Source organism: Adelges cooleyi, unplaced genomic scaffold (genome assembly GCF_023614345.1).
Source record: "Adelges cooleyi isolate 19-005CV unplaced genomic scaffold, UGA_ACOO_1.1 ACOO_flye_CR_arks_rails_tigmint_CR_PRNA_23, whole genome shotgun sequence".
Taxonomy (NCBI): Eukaryota; Metazoa; Arthropoda; class Insecta; order Hemiptera; family Adelgidae; genus Adelges; species Adelges cooleyi.
Window position 1 is genome coordinate 13,865,415 of NW_026095893.1, and position 20,147 is coordinate 13,885,561.

At 32.1% G+C, this 20,147-nt stretch overlaps 1 protein-coding gene across 1 annotated transcript in view; it reads right to left on the reverse strand.

Moving 5' to 3' along the window:
- Positions 1–2,703: 2,703 nt before the first annotated feature.
- The window catches only part of LOC126835401 (AT-rich interactive domain-containing protein 3B-like), a 58,880-nt gene continuing 41,436 nt past the window's right edge, over positions 2,704–20,147 (reverse strand). Inside the window, exons 5-10 of the mRNA XM_050567971.1 lie at positions 15,207–15,390; positions 13,314–13,972; positions 9,745–9,819; positions 8,700–9,182; positions 7,534–7,635; positions 2,704–4,259 (exon numbers count right to left, since the gene is read on the reverse strand). Coding sequence (XP_050423928.1) covers positions 4,168–4,259; positions 7,534–7,635; positions 8,700–9,182; positions 9,745–9,819; positions 13,314–13,972; positions 15,207–15,390 — 1,595 coding nt within the window. The 3' untranslated portion in view covers positions 2,704–4,167. The remainder of the gene's footprint in view (positions 4,260–7,533; positions 7,636–8,699; positions 9,183–9,744; positions 9,820–13,313; positions 13,973–15,206; positions 15,391–20,147) is intronic.

Consider the following 20,147-nt stretch of genomic DNA (forward strand, 5'->3'; position numbering starts at 1 on the left):
ATTAAGGTAGCCCAAGGGCCAAGAAGGTACAATATTTCTACTGTCAAGAAAATGCCATGTATGTTTGTATCAACACGGTTATTATAATATCATGATAATGTAGTTTCAAAAAAAAGATTGTAGATACCAAACGCATACCTTCGGCGTTGATCGAATGGACACCGCGACTGGCACGGCTGAAGAGAATACAATTTAAACCTTGCAAAATGAAGCCGAATTTACTAATGGTATCGATTTTGAGTGTGTACAAGATTCTTCTTGTGGAACTAAGTAAAAAAAAATAAATAATAAAATGAATGGTAGAATATTTTTTTCTTTTCCGCCAATGGCGATTAAGGTTGGTTTTGCTAAACCGAGCATTCGATCTTACCGGGGTTTCAAAACGACCGAGGAATAAACAAAAAATGAATAGCCGACAAACAGCTAAGAGATAAAAAAAAAAGTACACTAGCGACGCATCAACACAGGTAAGTACACGTAAAACACGAAAAAAAGTTCAAGACCATAGGTTAAAAATATTTTTTAGTACTTCTACATATTAAGTTAACTCTAACTATATGATTGACTATAAATATAACATAATTATACATCGAATCGATGTGAAGCTATTTTTTGTGTCAAGAACTACAGTAACGTTTTAACTATTGGGGCCTGATTTTTTTATAAAGCGACTCCGTAGACCAGAAATTGTACACAAAAGAATTTCTTCAGACAAAGGTTACAAAATCTGATATTTTTACCTAGTATAAAATATAGAAAAAAACCTAACAAATTATTGTAATATGTTAAACTTTCAAATACGACACGCTATACATTTGTGAAAAAGTAGAATTAGTTTCTAATATGATCAAGAATTTAAGATAGAAGGATGAGGAAGAGCCGAGTGGGTAAGGCAGCGATAGATCTACGCGGAATGTTTCATCCGTTTTCGAATTGTTTAGATAGAGTTTTACAAGTCAAAACATTAATTTCTCTAATTTTAAAGAGAAGTGGTCAACTTTTTACAACTTTGTTTGCTCAAAACATTTTTGGTGTACGATATTTCATATAAAGACTATATACATGAAAAAAATGTCAAGTGCAGTCAGCAGAGGTTGAAAAGTGATCATAAGTGACTCAAGATAAAAAAAAAAACATGTTTACAACTTAACCGAAAAACTAGTAAAGAATATGTTTATTGAGTTTCATAACAAACAAATATTTATGAACTGTGCCTAATGGTCTCACGAAAAGATTTATTAGATCTCAGTTGAGACTTTTAAGAGAACTTTAATAATTTTACAATGAATTATCTAAAACTGGTTATCCACTAGTCAACATTTTTAGCAAATTATTCTTAAGTGGATGTCAGCGCAGTGATTTACCGGCACTAAAACATGTTTACTTTAATTTATCACAATGAATCACACTTAATTGATATTAATGCAAAAATTCCTATTAGATTATTTAAAGAAAACAATATTTTGAAGGGCATCTCGAAGCCATTTTTTCGAAAAACTCATTTTTTTCGAAGTTTTAGGGTATAAAATTAACAAAATATGTGTATTTTTTAAAATTAATGAATGTCCTATTTGAAGTAACAAAAAAAGGGCTTCAAGGTACCCTTAATAATGTTGTTTTCTTTAATTTTAATTATAAGGTATTTTGCTCTAAAATCACTCAATAAGCCGTATTTTTGGATGTAAAAAGTTTTTATGGACATTTTTTTTTAAATCGCTGTCACGGGTGCTTTAATAGTCTGAAAAATAATTTAACTACCAAAAAAGAGTCTTAATTATAGTAAACTAATATTTACACATCACAGTTTAACCTTTAAGTTAAGATTTTGTTTAAAAATTGCCTATATTTTACTCCTTAAAATGGGCCGCGCTGACATCCTCTTAATTTAAAAAGTTAAATAAATATATACGTTCCCATTTAAGTTTCAAAAGTTGATACCTAGTGCTTCGGGAAATAAAAGTGGGCATGACCTAGTACTTTTTAGTACTTACTAATATTGAATGTTTTATCTTTAATCTCTTACCTCTTATTTCTAATCTGTTACCCCACCACCATCTTCCAGCGGGACCATCTCTTAACTCTAATCTCTTTTCTCCCACCCTCCTCCCTGTGGAGGATAATCCAGCATCCAGCTGGACCATCTAAGACCAATAACATATTTATGTTAATAAAAAATTGTATATTTTCTAATATTGTACAAAAGCATTAACTCAAGAATTTTCCAAAAAGAAAAATTAGAAAATTGCAATTATTTTAAGAATATCTTATCCTTAATGAATCACCCTGTAAATAAAATAATCTATAATAATACTACAAATTATAGTTTTTATAATATTGTGTAGGTTCAATCTTGTTGTAATTTGTAGGTGAATATAAAAATGGCAACTGCTTAAGCAATTCGTTTTGATTTTAATAGATAATATTTTATCCATTTATTTTATCGATAATGAAAGAACAATAAAAAATAACTTAATTACAATTAATACAATAGTAATAATAATATTAAATATTACAAAATAAATAAACGGTTTCGAACAAGCGCTAATCAATCTACACTACAATTAGGTAAAACTATAAGTGGTTATATTATTATTATATACATTCTTTACTATTATGTCTTATAATTTTAACTTTACTGTATATAATATATATAGTAAAAGTCATTATACATTTACAATATATTTATTTAAAAATTAGGTACCTATTAATTTAAGCGAAATTGACGCGAATGTCCAATTACACAACGATATTAATGATTACAATACATTGATAATTATTAATACACTACATTTAACAAACGGAAAAACTAATCGAGTATAATCTACTCGGGATATTACTTAACCATATATACCATTTAATATAATATGTATATAATACACACTAGTACATCTCTTAGTAGTATAAAGTATTATCTATGATAGTTATTATTAATAATTTTTGAAGCGTACCTATACCTACAGTTATTTTTGTACATGAGATCTTCGCCCATTACACAAATTGTATTATGTTGTGATCAAAATGACAAATAAATTTATGTACTAAAAAAGAATCTAACCAATTGAATTTAATATAGGAACTAATTTAAAAAATAATAAAAACTACTATTTTACATAATATTGTTATACTCTAGCATACAACTTAGGTTTTCTACCAGTAATAATATGCAAATTCTATAATTTCAATTGTATTTCATAAGATACAAAAAATTACACTTCAATGCATAATTTACATAATATTCATTTTTTGCCGACTCTTCAGTAAAAGCGTATTATATAGTAATTATTAGGTTTACTACTGTTACATAATAGAAAGCTTTATCAAAATACATAAGACACAAATATAATATATACATATTCCACAAAACGTTTGTTTTGTGATAATAATGTTTTTTTTACGGCCTTTGCTATCATAAACAGACGTTATACGTATATATACTGTTATTATATATACTTTTGTTTGTTTAACAAACGCTCACAAAAAGCGCTGGACCCGAATGGATGTGCGCCGGGTGAGTAGCAAAAAAAAAAGGTTCCGAATAGAGGCCCAACAACGACCGTGACAGCGTTTGTCGGTTAGAAATGCTTTTTGGAATTTATATTTGTTTTACTTTTTCAATTTAAACAAAAAAAATCAAAACAAAAATCGACGTGTTGCTCGTTTTTTTTTTTTTCATTTCCTCGCCTCGCTGCAATAATTATACACCTCGACGGAACCAACATTTATTACAATACATATGTATAATCATGAACAAAATTATTTTAGAAAAAAGTTATATGAAATAATATTTTGTAAATATTTAGTAGTATATGAAATGCACGGTCGACAAGTGTGCTGAGTGGGACCGATAAAACGTGTTTATGTATAACATGGGTTGCTTCTTAGACTCGACAAAAGTATTGACATAATTTTTGGCGTTATTATGTATTTTGCAACCTTGAGACCGATGATTAAATTAATCCACCAATTACAATAATAAATCAGTCGAAAGCTTATAATATAAAGTATATACATGTAAATTAAATAATACTATTATTAGTCAGCATCGGTTAGATGCTACGATTTAGTCTTTTGCGCGGTACGCGTACGCTATTTTTTTTTTTAACACTATTATAGTATTACACATTATTATAATCAATAGTCATAGGATCGTCGATTTCCCAGTCTGGTTCAATTGCTGCCGGCTTGCTGTAACTGCAAGTGTCCGGTGTACAGGTCGCCGTTTAAATGCAAAACAAAAGGATTAGTGTTGTTGTTCAATCCTGCAACACAAAACACATTATACATGAATTATTAATGCACAGACTACGCCGGTTTATTGGTATAATGCATATTATTGGCAGACTAACTCAGTACATCCAGTAACAGAGTTTTGAGAAGAAAATGTTTTGTTTTTTCCTTAATATTATTATAACCTTACTAATAAAAAAATCGATCTGTTGCACACTCTTCGTATATTGGCAAAAGGGGTATAATGCTTTTGGTGGGGGATTATGATTGCAAAAACATGTTACTTGGTACAAAGTAAAGATTTTCTCTAAACGATTACAAGATCCGCTGATCATGTCTGCACCGTTACTTTACTGCGTTTGACGTATTAATTTAGCTTTATTCCGAAGATGCCAGATTATATATAGTGTTATGTACAATAAGGAAATAAATAAGTATACTGTATGGCATGCGCGCTTATTCCATAAAACACCTGAAACACAATTTCTTAAGCGAGAATGAAAGTTATGTATTCACACACATTGGTGAGTAAATTCTTTAACTCAAAAACTACAGACTGAAATCTGGACAGACTATCTGATGATTAATTTACGCACTAGATAGATTCATTAACATAGTTTTTATTAAAATATAAAATTTAATCATAGTTGAAAAATTCTTTAAAAATACAGTGTTAAATGTTTTTTTGCACAATTCCGCATTGTATGTAAATATTTATAATATTATATTGTAATTTTAGTCAAAATAGATAAAAACATATCTTTGTAATGATACTGTCCTATTTTTTGTAAAAATATTTTTTAATAAAACGTGATCAATAAAATTAATTATTATTTTAAAATGTAAATGTTATATTCAAAAATATTTACATAACTTTTTACTTCCTACTGTACGATTAAATTACTAAATAAAATATACAATGTCAAAAATTAACGAGTACCTTCTCATTACAAAAAAAAAAAGTTGTTATAATAGTTTTTGCATGCCCAAGTGTGATAGTATAATAATAGCAGCTGTTGTGATTTATGTGCACTAAATGGTTACCCCAAAAAAACGTTTTGAGCGTCCTGACTTGATTATCTAATTTATAAAATAATACACATGTATTACATTACATAATTTTATTTCAAATTTTTTTATATTGTAAATACGCTTTATTTTGTTATGTTTATGTAAAATATATTTCTTATTATTATTATTGCCTAAAAGTTTGGTTGTTTCTATTTATATAATATTATTATACAATATGTTATGTATGTATATAAATATATTATAATTATAATATTATATAACATAATATAAATGCTGTAGGAATATTTTTCTAGTAAAAATAGTATTTTAATTAATTTCGTTAATTGTAAAAACTCGTAAGCCTTCATTTTATTCGAAAATCGTTATTATTTGATTTATTCCAATCTCAATTCAAGCAATACCCTAAAGCTGTAGAAATAATGATTACTTCTTGCTAGATTTGAAATACACGAAATCCTTTTCAGTACAAGCTTAAAGCAAAATCCTTTCGGCGATTTTGTACATAATACAAAATAATATAATAAAACTAAAAAACCATTAGACATTTTTTTTAAAATCCAAACCAAAAATCATTATATTAATAAATGCGTACGCAATATTTTGCATACTATTTATTACAAATTTTAAGTGCATTCAAAATGAAACTCGGATACAGCCATTTTATTTTAAAAATATTAATATACTATTTGCATAAACTATAAAACTCTGTGCATTCATTAACGATACTAAAAATATGTCAACGATTTAGTAAAGAAATACAACAATTAAATATATTTAAATAAACCCTTAACTACATATTTTTGTGTTTAAGGATTTATTTAAATATTTTATTATTTTATTTTTTTACTATATACATAACCACAAGTGTTGCTTAAGTTTTTTCTAGATCAATAATATACACTAGTTGTTTTTCAGGATCAGGCACGAATTGATCCAAAAAAAATGTATAAATATTGTATAATACTAGTTGCGTTCCGCTAATAATTATGAGTTTCTAAAGTTTACAAAATGTTATTGTTTTTTTTTTTTTTTTAAATGTTAAGGAACAATTTTTTTTTTTCCTAAATTTAGAACCGTTTATTACTTTAGTGCGTTTTCCATTTTCACTCAGCATTTAACCTAACAAACTCATATTGCATTTTTAGCTACTATGCGGAGCTGAGGGCTTCTTTTATGTTATGCTAAGATTTAGATTACGATTTGGGGTTCATTGAGATGCAATTTGAGTCTCCTACCTCGGGCCGCAACTCCGTCTGCAATAGTAAAAACTTAGAAAATAAAAATGATTGCGTGTTTTGTACAGTTTTTTTTTTAGTCAAATTCAAATTTAAACTGTATAATATTTCACTGTATGCATATTTTTATAAATAATAAATAACGAGTAAAAGGGAATGGATATTTTTTACATTTAAGTTGTTTACTTTTATAATGTTATTTATATAAGTATTTGTGTTAAAAAAAAAACAAAAATCGATAGTTTAACTAATTAATAATTTATAAGTTCTTCTACTGTAACATTGCTGTTTTGTGGGGTTTTTAATCATCAAAAATGTTTCACGAGAAACGGCCATATTGGATGAGTTTGTGATTTCAGAGAACGTTTTCTTCGAGACTCATTTGATATTCGACCACGAGACCCTATTTCTGGGAAAATACATATTCTCTTATAAACAGGTTGGTTGGCCAAAAGTAATACACAGCACACGAATTTCGGGAACAGTGCTGGGAATAGGGACTTAGTACGTTTAAATGTATGTACTACCCAGTGGGGATATAAAACCATCGTTTGCGGTACCGCAGTTTCCAATTTTTTGTTTGCTTAATTCGATTTATTGCAAATAAATGGAAAATCGTCGGTGTACACCGTGTATTGGCTTGTTTACACGCGAGCACAAACAATTATTATTATTATTCATTTTGGTTACCGCTGTATGTGTGTGTGTGTGTGTGTGTGCAGTGTGTGAGTATTGTACTGTCGGTAGAGCTGAATAACAATAATATTGCCAATAGTGTTTTTGTCACGGGGGATGGCTTGACAGCGAACATGATTATTTCAATTTGTAGTTATGTAAATCGTTTATTTTAAAACGACATGATCTAAGGTACAGGTACAATATCGTTTGAAATGATTGTTTACACAACCGTCATTTTGAATATTGTGTTTTTTTGTCAGTTTCAAGTGCCGAGCATTGTGTTTTAAAATAATATATACTTTTGTAAAGTATTACACCCACTACTATTCTCTAATATAACATTTATGCAATGAGAGTTTACCTCCGTTGACCAACGCGTTGCTTTTGGTAAGTTGACCTCTGTAAATGCCGTTTTTCGTTCTCCGTGTCACGCATATCGCCAAACCTTTGTTGCCGGAAAGACCTGAGTACACACAAAAGCACAAAAACATTAACATACTTATTATGTCATACTATATAATAGGCCATATCCTATAGGTAATATCTGGAAGGCTGCTGTTGTGACTGGATATATGTTATTAATTGCAAAATATGATATTCGGGAAATACATATATTCACAATGTGTGTTTTTAAAAATTTATTTTCACTATTCATACTGAATGGTCGTAATAGTTTTTAGAAAATTTTTTTAAAACAATAAAACATATTGATAAATAGCTTAAAAACAGCACAATATACCTTTCCTCAGTTGTCCGTCACATTAAAACGTTTTTAAATTTGTAAACACTTAAGTTCTGTCGGGTTAATTGGCTATATTTTACAAAAAAAAAAAAAAATTTTATCAGATTTAGACTTTATTACTGGAATTTTGAAAGCTGGCTTACGCTAAGAAAAACAATAAAATATCTTATGTTTGTGTAGCATGTGGTGCTTTCTGATAAATTGATGGAATGACGCATAAAATATAATATGCTAATTTATGTCTGAATTTGTTACAATTTTTTATTTCTTTTAATAATATCTTTTTATTTTTATTCATTCGTCTTGCCTTATGTATTTTTACAACATCCTTTCAAAACTTCTTCTATACAAGATATGAAAAGGCACTGTACTAAAAGAGTTAAAGGTACATAAAGTTAATTACCCTGTCATGAGATGGAATAATTACAATACCATATAAATAGGTTCAATTATAGCTTTTTTACCATTAAAAAAAACCTTTTTTCGCTTACCAAGCATAGATTGTTGGATAGAGTGTACAAACAAATTTCAGATGAATAACTAATTAGAATTACTAATCTAAATTCCTATTAAATAATTTTACTTATCAGTTCAAGTATACAACACTAGGCGTAGGTCAACCTTCAAAGACACTTACAAACTTTTTCAATCCTTCGTTACTTCATTCACTAAATTGTTTCAAACTAACTAATTGTTAGCGCTAAGTCCAAGTCCTAACACGTATTTTGATCAGCTAACGCGCAGTTTGTTCAAACTTTAAGTAGATCTAAAAAAACTAAAATTACCCGAAGGCGAAGTGTTGATGTCCATTTCGACGACATCGTCTTGTGAGCTATTGCATCCGACTGGTGAAGTTCGCCTCGAGTTGTTCTGATAGCCGTGTAAGGAATTCAAGGGACTTCTGGCCATAGCCGAGGTCGTCAGGTCTTCTTCGTCAGCTCCTTCTACTCTTTCCACGGCGTCGTCTTCTTCTTCTTCTTCCTCTCCTCCTATAAATCCACCTTCTTCCGGTTCGCCGATCCCGCTGGAGCAACTGACCGGCGGCGAAGACCTTTCGGTCTTGATCCGTTTTCCTGACGATTCTTCGTCGTCGTCTTCGCTATTGTTGTTGTTGTTGTTATTTGTCGTGGCACATCGCTTTTTGCCCAGATTAAGAGCTTCGCTTTGCTCCGGCACCACCGCCACGGCCGGCATCATAGGACTCTTGTAGGCGGGCGATAAATTCAGAGCGGCCGCCGCCGTATAAGCCGAAGGACTAGTCGGTACACCTGTAAAACAAACGCCGTTTTAATGAACCTTTGGTAATTTTTTGTTAAAACGAAACTGTCGGTAATGTTCTGCATGTTATGTTTGGCACTGTAGTGAGCCAAAGCTAAATTTATCATAAATGCACATTGCACGCAACAAAATTAATATTGACCCAGCCGTGTCTGAATGTTGTGCAACGTATCGAACCAAGTGTTATAATTATTAAATAGCTCAAATTTGTATAAACTAGTATTTAATACTATTAAACACGGCTGTAAGCAAATTGATAACAGTGCCTATTATTTAGTAATCGTCACTCGATCTACCGGTAGCCCCCTTAACTTCTCAACACTATTTTTTTTCGCCTAGATGGCGCTGTAATAACAAGAAATAATAATTTCGAGAAACGATCATTAACAATCAATCATTCATTGTTAATGATCGTTTCTTTCTAAACAATAAAGAGTTAATAGGTACCAATAAGAAATGTTAGTTCAATACATTTTTAGTTTGAGCGTGAGATAAAAAAAACACTAAACCCAAAATGCTAACTTTTTAGTTTTTAGTACATATTATACTCACTCGGTATTGGTAGTCTGGGCAGGCCCGTTTGATTTGCTCTGACTATGTCCATCCACATAAGCATACTGAGAAGTTCTGTTAGAAAAAAAAAATATTATTTATAATATAACTAATTGTTAACAAAAATGATTTAACCGTTTATCAGAGAAAATAAATCAGGAGAATCCAATAATCCTCATCTCTTTAAGGTTGACTTATATAATATTATGTGGCATATTATTTCCATTTTTTTTTTTTGTATTATTATTAAACCTCGAGTTCTCAGGCAGAGATACGATCGAAAACGGGAACAATAGTCAAAGAACTCCTAATCGCGATGACACCTTCTTATAATATTTTTTATTTTATTATATTTATTCGACCCCTCAGATAATACATAGTTATTACATTATAATGTTGATATTTGATGATAATAATACATTATAATATACTATGCACGATCAAAAAGAAAATAAAGGTAATTTAGTAGTTCAGCATCGAAGGTAAAGAATTCAGTATTTAAGAAGCAGTATTGTCAACCAGCCACTCCAATAAGGATTTCATGTAATTGATTTCCAAAAAACCTTAATAATTCAAAAGTCAAAGATCGAGTATATTTAGTCAAGTTATAATTATGATGTACTAATGTGCAAGAAAGTTGTATGGCAATAATAATGTCTTAATTAATATTATACAAGGTATGTCATATACGAAATTCAGTAAATAAGACGAGTAACACATAAAAATACTGGAAATAGTATTAGATATTTAGGTGGTGGACGCTGAGCTATAATACCATAGACTCTAATAATAAAAAGCTATAATACTTAGTTAATGTAAAGCTTTAACTCACGGTTAGCAAAGGTACCGATTACACTAATGATATTATATTATATAATATATTGTGTTAATTTTTCACTGTTATAATATATTCCAAAAAAGTAATTTAGTTATTTTACAGCTTTAAAGGTATTGTCTTTAAAACAATAACAATTTAACTTCTAGAAAATACCACTATTATTATTGACACAGACGTATATAGACTGCAAGGACAATCATATTAACATTTTTACGGTGGAAATTTTTTAAGGCAACATTTCGTTGGAATTTAAATTGAATAAATTTACTTAGATTCTTAAACAGGTGGTGTTTCATGGTTTTGCGCCATATTATGAAGAGTAAAAATTGTAACAATTTCTAATTATTAAGGGACACAACGTCTAGACAGCAAAACGCTCAATCAGAAAAGACACTCTTGGACACTACTATAATATAATATATAATTATATATTTTTCTTCGGCGCCGGTTTCCCGTTGCTTTGGCGTACGCAGGAGGACCCATGTCGTTATTATTATTAATGCGACAATGTGGCGTGTAGATTTTCCATTTGTTTTTCAACTAGCTTAGCGTGACACCGTTTGTATAATTAGCCGAACAAAACAGCCTGAGCACCGTCTTGATACGATTCCAACAGGTTTTCCTTTAACGCGTTTTTGATCGCCACCGCCGCCGCCGTAACTAATGAAGACGTTTTTGTTGAACGAGCAGAAATTAGAACACAAACATACATACACACACACACTTGCACGTCTCGTAATGTACCTATTGGTATGAATAATATTTAAGCTTATACTTTCTTGGTAGCGTTTCAAAAATACACGTTTATAATAGACACAATATGATTATCTCGCACAGGTGAGAGAGTGACGCTTGAAAGATACTGCGCGAGTATTATTATAATTATTATTATCATTACAAAAAAAAAAAAAAAAAACAACACATCACAAATGTCTGCGAGATTTTTCGTCTTAAGATCTGTCTTTTTAGCGGATAACGACGTGCCTCCTTTGCCCTGTCAAACAACATAACGTCCCCTTATTGCGACCTCGTCGCTTTTAACGCGATTTCAAACAAAACTATAAAGAAAAAAAAAATGAATGTTTATATATAAATTATATCGTATGTGTGTGTGTGTGTATATTATTATTCTTATGTCCCTTGGCACGCGTCTTCATTATAGGAGAACAAACAAAAAGACACATACGGGACGACAGAAAAAAAAACATCAAGTTTTTTAACTACAATATTATTATATTTATCAACTGTTCGCTTTTGATATACATTCATTTTTTTTATTAATCGCTTATTTAGCTGAACATCATAAATGTTAATAATATAGATATAATAAGTGGACGATCGGTGGTTAGATAAAATACAGTGTAGTTGTAACAATAATAATAACCCCAATAATAATAAAATATTTTCAGCGAATCACAATGAAAGAAGGTAGAGTATTATAGAAAAATAACATAATGCTAGTACTTATTAAATGGTCATTACTAATTTTTTACCAATATCGAATATTAATTGATTACTATGCACAACACATTGTGTCTGCAGAATTCTGAATTCTCTAACTCGACGATGCGCTAACCCGCAATAATTATTACTATTGGCGCCATATGTGTTCGTGTTCCTGACAATAAAATCCAGGAAGTGTAAAATAGTCTGCGCACTCTTTAGCTGGTTTATTATTACTATTGTGGCTAACGCTAGGACGTTTGTGAAATCTCCATTAATTTAGTGCGTTTTGTTAATATTACAATTATTATTATTTGTAATATAGATGCTTTGCAAACAATGGTCTACAAATTGTTCCATAGACTAATGGTGCAATTAGTTCGCTTTCGCCGGAATTTGTAGCAAAGAAAGAACTAAAAGAAAATCCTAATACAGAATCGTTTAGCATTCCGACGATTTAAATAATAATTTACTCATTTTTGTTTGACACGATATGCGTTTAGTTTTATTGTTTATAATTAATATTCAAAAAAACAAAAATAATATCGAAAAACTCTCTACATACAGCTAGTGTCAACTTAAATTTAAAACATTGGAAACCTCTAAAATAATATCAGAATATGTATCGAGTTGTAATATTTGTTATAGTTATGCATGCTATTTTATCAGACGATTATCATACATTTTCTACACAATACAATATTATTGAATTATGTAGAATTTACCTATTAAACAATTTCATTTGTTCATTAATTTATTAATCATTTAGTCCATTTCGAAGTTGGCTCCTGTACTCATTTTTTAAAAAGTGGTAAGACTACGCTTTAACAGTTGAGAATAAAACGAGTTTTCTTACAAATATTATTTGATGTTGCCGTTTAGGGTGATCTTAAAACCAAATGGTTTTATCCATTTTTATCCAAGATTATTTTTTATAAATACAAATTTTAAATATATTTCCTTAACATTATTTATGATGGTAACGATATTTAACCCCCCCCCCTCCTTTAGTCACTGTAAGCATACGTGGAATTATTTATGAAACTGGGCGAGAGGATAACCCTGAAGGCAATCTCTCCTAAATGTGGGTTACAGTTAATTTTAACAGAGCACACATATAATTCTATTCGATTTTAATGAGCAAATATGGGGACAAAATGATATTTAAGGCACTGGTAAACAGTTAAAGATTTATTGAACACTTCATTTAAACGTTCGAGCATCTCGTTTTAAGTTTAAATAATAATTGCTAGATGTAAGTACTTAACTTGATAACCAGTAAACTGACCTCTTTGTTTGTTGGTTTGATCGGCGGTGGATTGGAGCACACTGGGAGGAGGCACTGACTGATGTTGTTGTTGCTGCTGCTGTTGTTGTTGTTGATGCTGTGGCTGCTGTTGATGTTGTTGTTGTTGGTGGTGGTGATGGTGATACGAGTTGTGGTGTCCGTTGAACAGCGACGACGGTACTATTGCGGACGGGATGGGTGGTGGCGGTTGCGGCGGGGCCTGTTGCAATATGGGTACTGCCGAAGTTTTGCAATCTTGCAACTGCGGGCTAGGAGGTTTTCGCAGCTTCGCATGCTCGCTGCTTGTCGAATTACCCGTTGCCGATGTGGCCGCGGCCGCTGCAGCCGCTGCAGCTGCGGCGGCAGCCGCATGATTGTGATTGTCGATGATGGCGGCTGCCAAGTGCCGGAACCTGTCGTCGACGGCCAGCACGTTGGCGTAATGATGTTGAGGATGCTGATGGTGGTGACTGGAAGTCGGCGTGCCGGCGTGAGAGTGATGCGGATGGTGTCCCGGTGGCGGTGGCGGCATATCCGAGTACATGAGCGACTTGTTTCGCCTGCCCTCCCGCCTGTTCCCCGCGATAGCCATGTTCAACTCGTCCAGCGTGCTAAACTGATTCATCCTAGATTCGTAGGCGTACAAATATTTAACGTACCTGTAAAACCAAATGTAGGTAAGTATAGGAAGTCCTATTTTTTTATAGTTTAGGTTGAAAAGGCGCCGACAACGGGAGGACTGCAGAAGAGCACACTTTGTTTTCATTTGATAAAAAAGTCAGTACAGTGGGGTCGGGTATAGTGGGGACGGATAGGTCTCAAGTCTACAGATTTTATTATAACTGAAAGTGATAAAATCACTTTTAAATAAACGCTTCGATGCGAATCTGTGGATAGTATGTTCAAACTAGTTATAGTTATGTAATATTTTAATCCACGAAAGTTTCAACACATTCATAGTTATAGTGGTTTAGAAGATACCGTGGGACCAGCAATAATGTACTTAAAATTTAATATTTAGTCTTGTGTAGGGTGGATACGAGAAGGGTCGATCGTCTGTCTATAAAAATGTACTGTCATAGTTACTCATATATCGTAATAAACAATATAATAAAAATATTTTCATTACCTGTTGACTGTTGATTCACACACACATAGCAACCAAGAAACTGACTCCGGCCAAAGTGTAAATTTACCCTATTTTTGGGGTTTTTCCTTAATAAAAGAAAATTGACAACAGATTTTTGAGAAAATTGTATATATTATAGTTCCATTTTAGATCTACCTTTGCTCTAATTTTCAGATCTAAGTTTTTAAAACTTTGCTTGAAAAAGTGAAATAGAGAAAAAATGCTATCCCTTCTAAGGGAAAGGGTTTATGATATTTTTTTGGTTTGTTAATGTTTATCGATATTACTATGTTTGAAGAACAATTCATATAAATTTGGAACATTTTTGACTATTTTTAAAAAAGTTGTAGAGCATCGTAATTTTAAGTTGAAAAGTTTGTACATTTTTTAGGAGTTTTTCTCAATTTTGATGGGGAAGGGGTGACTTTTTTAAATTTTTGGCCTGATAACGTACCTCCCAAGTATGATTTCTGATCTATAGAGTTGCTACACGAAGAAATCGGTTCAGCGGTTTACGAGATATCGTGGGTCCAGACACAAAAAATAAAAACACATCATTGTAAAAACAATACCTTCTCAGCTCCGCGAGAAGCTAAAATTCACAATATGAATTGTAAATATTTATATCAACTGACTTTTTACATAACTGTTTTTTATGGCCATCCGCTTAGGAGAGTTAAGCAGCAAACACCTGGGCTAAGCTTAGCAAACTCTAAGAATCCTACGGCCCCGAGTACGTTAAGTAAATTGAATATTGGACTTACTGTGTTCGCAATGTAAACGCTGCACTGGTTATTGAAGGAGGTAAACCCAAACCACGGATGATCTCTTGCCACAACTTCTTGGTGATGACCGCTACGATTCCGCCTCTCTGCACCACTAGTTTGTATAAAGTGTACAAATCCAGCACACGTTTGGCCATTATGGGAAGGCGGCTTATTGGAGTACCTGGCGAAAAAAAAATAAATGTTTTTAATTATTGGTTATCGATAAAAGTAAAATGGGATAGGCAATGGGTAGGCCTGGACTTTTGCTGTGATGTACAAATGTGATGTACAATTTTATAAGTAAGGCCAATTATTATAACGTACAATATTATAGAGTTTTACAATAGTATATGAGAGGGTGTGGGATACTCGAATTTAAAATAAACAAGAGGATGTATAGAGAAATGTGTCGATTATATAGAGCTTTAAAGTTGATTGGGAAAGTGAGATGAAAGTGTCAAGTAAAGAAAGTAGCGGAGAAAACTGTTTTAAAACCGTTATTATTTAGAAATTGAACAAATCCAATTGAAACTGTTAATTATTTTACTACTTCGTTCGTTCGATAGTTGCTATTAACAAAAACAAAATGTCTTGTGTACAACAATAGTAATAGTAATGGCGATGGGGAAAAACGCAGAGTATCCGTCTGCAATAATAATAAGACTGATATTATTATCGTCATAGTCGGCTAAGACAATAATATAAAAAAAATCGAGTTCATCCGGGATATCATAATGGGCGTGGGGTGAGACCTGTAGGCCATTCAGTTATGGTTCCGCCGCCGACACTGCCGCCTTTTTACCACTTTTTTACGACTTATAATTACAGGCTGTGCGAAACATAATATATCATATTATTATACAGCAATATGGTCGGAATCATATTTATAAAACAAATTTACACCCACCACCTCTCCTCTCCCTTCTTCCTGGTAAGTATAAACTCGCCCTTTGCAGTCTATATAAGCACCGGTCGCCATGCGATTCCTGGCTTTGGGTGGGTAGGGTACAACCCATAAGGGGTACACCTCAAACTACATACAAGTAGGTATAACGCGGCACATTCATTACCTTTAGTGTATAATAATAATAATAATATAAACTGGACGAAATTGCGCATCGCCGTATTATCAGATAGACCGTAAAAACGGGTAACCTGCCGCAGTGTATAAAAAATAATAATATTATATTATATGTATCCGACGAAACTAATCATAATAATAACAACTACAGCCAGAACGACCAGCAAAATAAAAACGACTCGGTATAATACATATTTTTTTTTTATGTGTGTCATAGCGTCGGTTCGGTACAAAATAATAAAAAATTAATGTACATGCACGGGGCACACACGCCCGGTGCAATTTTTTAATTACAGGATAGATGCTCAAGGGTAAAACTTATAAACGATGAACGCTGTCGTCGTTAATAGCATTGCAGTCTTTACATTAGTACAATTGTCACGACCCTACAATTGGTTTTTGTTTTCCATCATATTAATGAATTAATTTTGCTAAGAATATTCAATTTTTTTTTCTTGTATAATATATAAACTTATACTAATAACTTAGGGCTGCTAGTTAGACCTTGAACTGTACAACAGGCCACTTAATTCGAATTCGGTTAACATTTTACACTACCGCTGTCGGTATTAAATAATACCGAAGGAATAATAATAGTATATGAATAACGTTGCCCGTGATTGTTTCGAATACGTCCAGGCGTTGTACACTATAATAACAAAAATAATATAAACGCAGGGTTGGGCCGTAGGTCATTAAGTCGTGTATTGTGCGTGTGTGTGTGTGTACTTACACGTACTTAGAGCGTTGTTGTCGCATGCCTTGACCACTTTTCTCCATTATTGTATGTCTTGTATAACCGGTGATTTACCGTCGGCCGTTCTTTTATATTATTATAATACTTATGTGTTTGTGCGTCTGAGAGAGTGTAATATCAATAATATTTACATAGTATTATCAAGCATGTTATTTTTGACGGACACAACCCATGTTTGTGGAAAAGAAATCTAGGGTGTTTTTACATTTTTTTTTTTTTTTTTTTTTACTTCTGGGCGTGGAAACATTCTTTCCACCGTTATTATCGTTATTACAAAATAAATACACTCAACCGAGTTCCGAGATTGGGCACCTACATGTGTAGGGAGGGCCACGGACCCTGCATAACAAAGTATACATTAAACATAATATTTTACAGTAGGTATACACTTACGAGATACAGCCGCGAAAATGGACACTGCGTGAAATAACACACTTTAGCTGATATCTATTTTTAGGTATAACAATATAGTACTTACTAGTGTGATTATTATAATAGGAGGTAATAACAGAGCACGACATAATAATATTATAGATTGATCCGGAAGAAAAAAAATAGCAAACAAAACTTGTTTTTTCAGTTTTCACTATGGCGTCTTCTTCTTTAGTATTCAACCCTTAGGTTGGTTTTACAGCATTCTACTTCCGTACTCCCTCCACTCTTCCCTATTACTGGCCATTCTCTTCAGTTCTCTGTAGGTCCTCAGTCCGGCATCTTTAATAACTTTATTTATTATCGTTGTTCTTGGACGTCCTCTGCCTCTCCTGCCTTCTATTTGTCCTTCCAAAATTGTGTGGTGCAGTTCCTCCTCGTGTCTTAAGGTATGTCCAATAAGTCTCCATCTTCTTTCTTTGATTGATCTTAATAATCTTCTAGGCTCACCTATTTCATCAAGTACACTGTCATTGGTACGGAACTCCGTCCAACTCACTCTTAGCACCCTCCGCCAGCACCACATTTTGAAGCTTTCTAAATGTTTTTCTTCTGCTTTGTTTATTAACCAAGATTCTGATCCGTATAGAGCCACGCTCCACACAAATATTTTAACTAATCGTTTTTTTATATGGATACTCGTTTTCTTCGAGCATAGTAATTTCTTGCGGTTAATGAAAGCGGTTTTCGCCTGCGCTATCCTAGCTAAATTTCCTTAGTGGTCTTACCATCTTGGGTAATTAAACTGCCTAGGTATTTGTAGCTGTTTACTTGTTCTAAATGATTATTTCCCACTTGAATTTGGAGTCTGTGCCTTTGTTATATTTTCTGGCATACCATAACCTTAGTTTTTTTCCAGTTTATCTTCAGGTCATATTCTTCAAAACACTTCTAATGCAATTTCCATCTCTTTTTCGTCTTTGGTAATTAACGCAATGTCGTCTGCGAATCTAAGCATTTGTATAAGTTTTCCTCCGATTGTCACTCCTATTTTTTGTCTATGGCTTAGAATATATGAAATAATCTGATTTAGTTTTCATACGTTCAACACGGTATAAAATGTTAAAGGCCAAAAGGGCTTTAGCACTAGTCATCTGAGAACAAATTTATAAAATATCAATATGCAAATATTAATTATGTTCAGTCGTGCAATGCGTATGATGTAAAACTTTTTCAAGTCCATACAATATTCACAAATAAAAATTTGTTTAAGCTAATATTCACGAATCATCCTTAATATAATAATGTTAACTAATACAAGACATAGCTAACATTTTGTCGCCTTTTGGGTTTTTTACAAACCGTTTAGTTAGATTTAGTATCGATATAGTTGAATAAAACATTTCTATAAACACACACACATATATATATATATATACCAAATTAGTGTACACGCATTTTCCTCATACTCGTTTTAGATCCTTCATCCTTGACGACTGTACAGGCACATTTCGAAGGCTACCGTCTTCTTTAGCCGGTGGGTGATTATTATATTTTAATAGATATGGTGTTTAACGGCTAGTTGATTTACGGTTCGGTAATAAAAAGTTTCAAAAAAAAATATTCTGGTTTTGTACATAAAAAATAGTGAAAAAAAAATATATATAAAAAAATGTTACATTATATTTTTTCAATTCCGTTCAAGGTTTATAGTGCTGAAACGTTGATTTATACGGGAAATCCTCTATAACTATTGTCCATAATGCTACTACGGTTACTATAAAACCAAAATCCAACGCTTAGATGTTCTTCAGTTATCAAATACTTTTTATACGCGGCAAGTATAAAATACGTCGAAACAGAATTTGTTCATTTTCAAAATCGTGATGCGTTTATCGGCACTTTGGTAGTTCATCCGATTACGGTTTGGTCGTTGAGAAACTTGATTTAAACGGATGTTTTAGTTTTTGGAAAATTAAAAACCCCTCGGGCCCTTCATTTGGCGAGAGTTTTCAAGTAGAATTGCACGAGGAGTGCGCATAAAATAATACTCAAATTGGTAAACTTATTATTTTAATGATAAATCGAATGGGCATTAGCAAAGTGTTGAGTAATAAAAATAATAACGGTAACGCATTATTTTACTATTGTAATGGTCGATTGCTTTATTAGTGGACCGTGTGTACGCACTTAACTGTAGGCTATACTTAACTAGTGTATTATTGGGCAGACCGCATTGAAACAAAATGCAAAATCACAAATATTTACCGCGGGCTGGATGGCAAAAAACTGGTGTAGTACCACAAAAAATATACATTTACATTTATAATACATAACATTATGTAAATGGGCCGGACGTTTTATAGTCCTTGGGCGGTGTTATTTATCTCTATCTCGCGGCTCGCCTTCTCCTCCTCCTCATAGTCATCTTCTTCTACAAATACAATAAGACGTCTATTATAATTAATAAACAATAACGTGTAATAATACTACTATACTCAGGCATTTTTGTAGCAGAATATTGTAGTTTGTACACGTACCCCTGTAGACCCTGTTAATGGTTATATTTTTCTAATCTGAACCAAATATGGTCAAAAATTATTAATACCGTATTTTATGAAAAAACAAGATCAGTTTACAGGCGCCCCTTAATATTGATACTACATCAATATAACATTACAAGAACTTAAACGGCAAGCTGTTTTTTTTTAATATTAAATTGCACAGG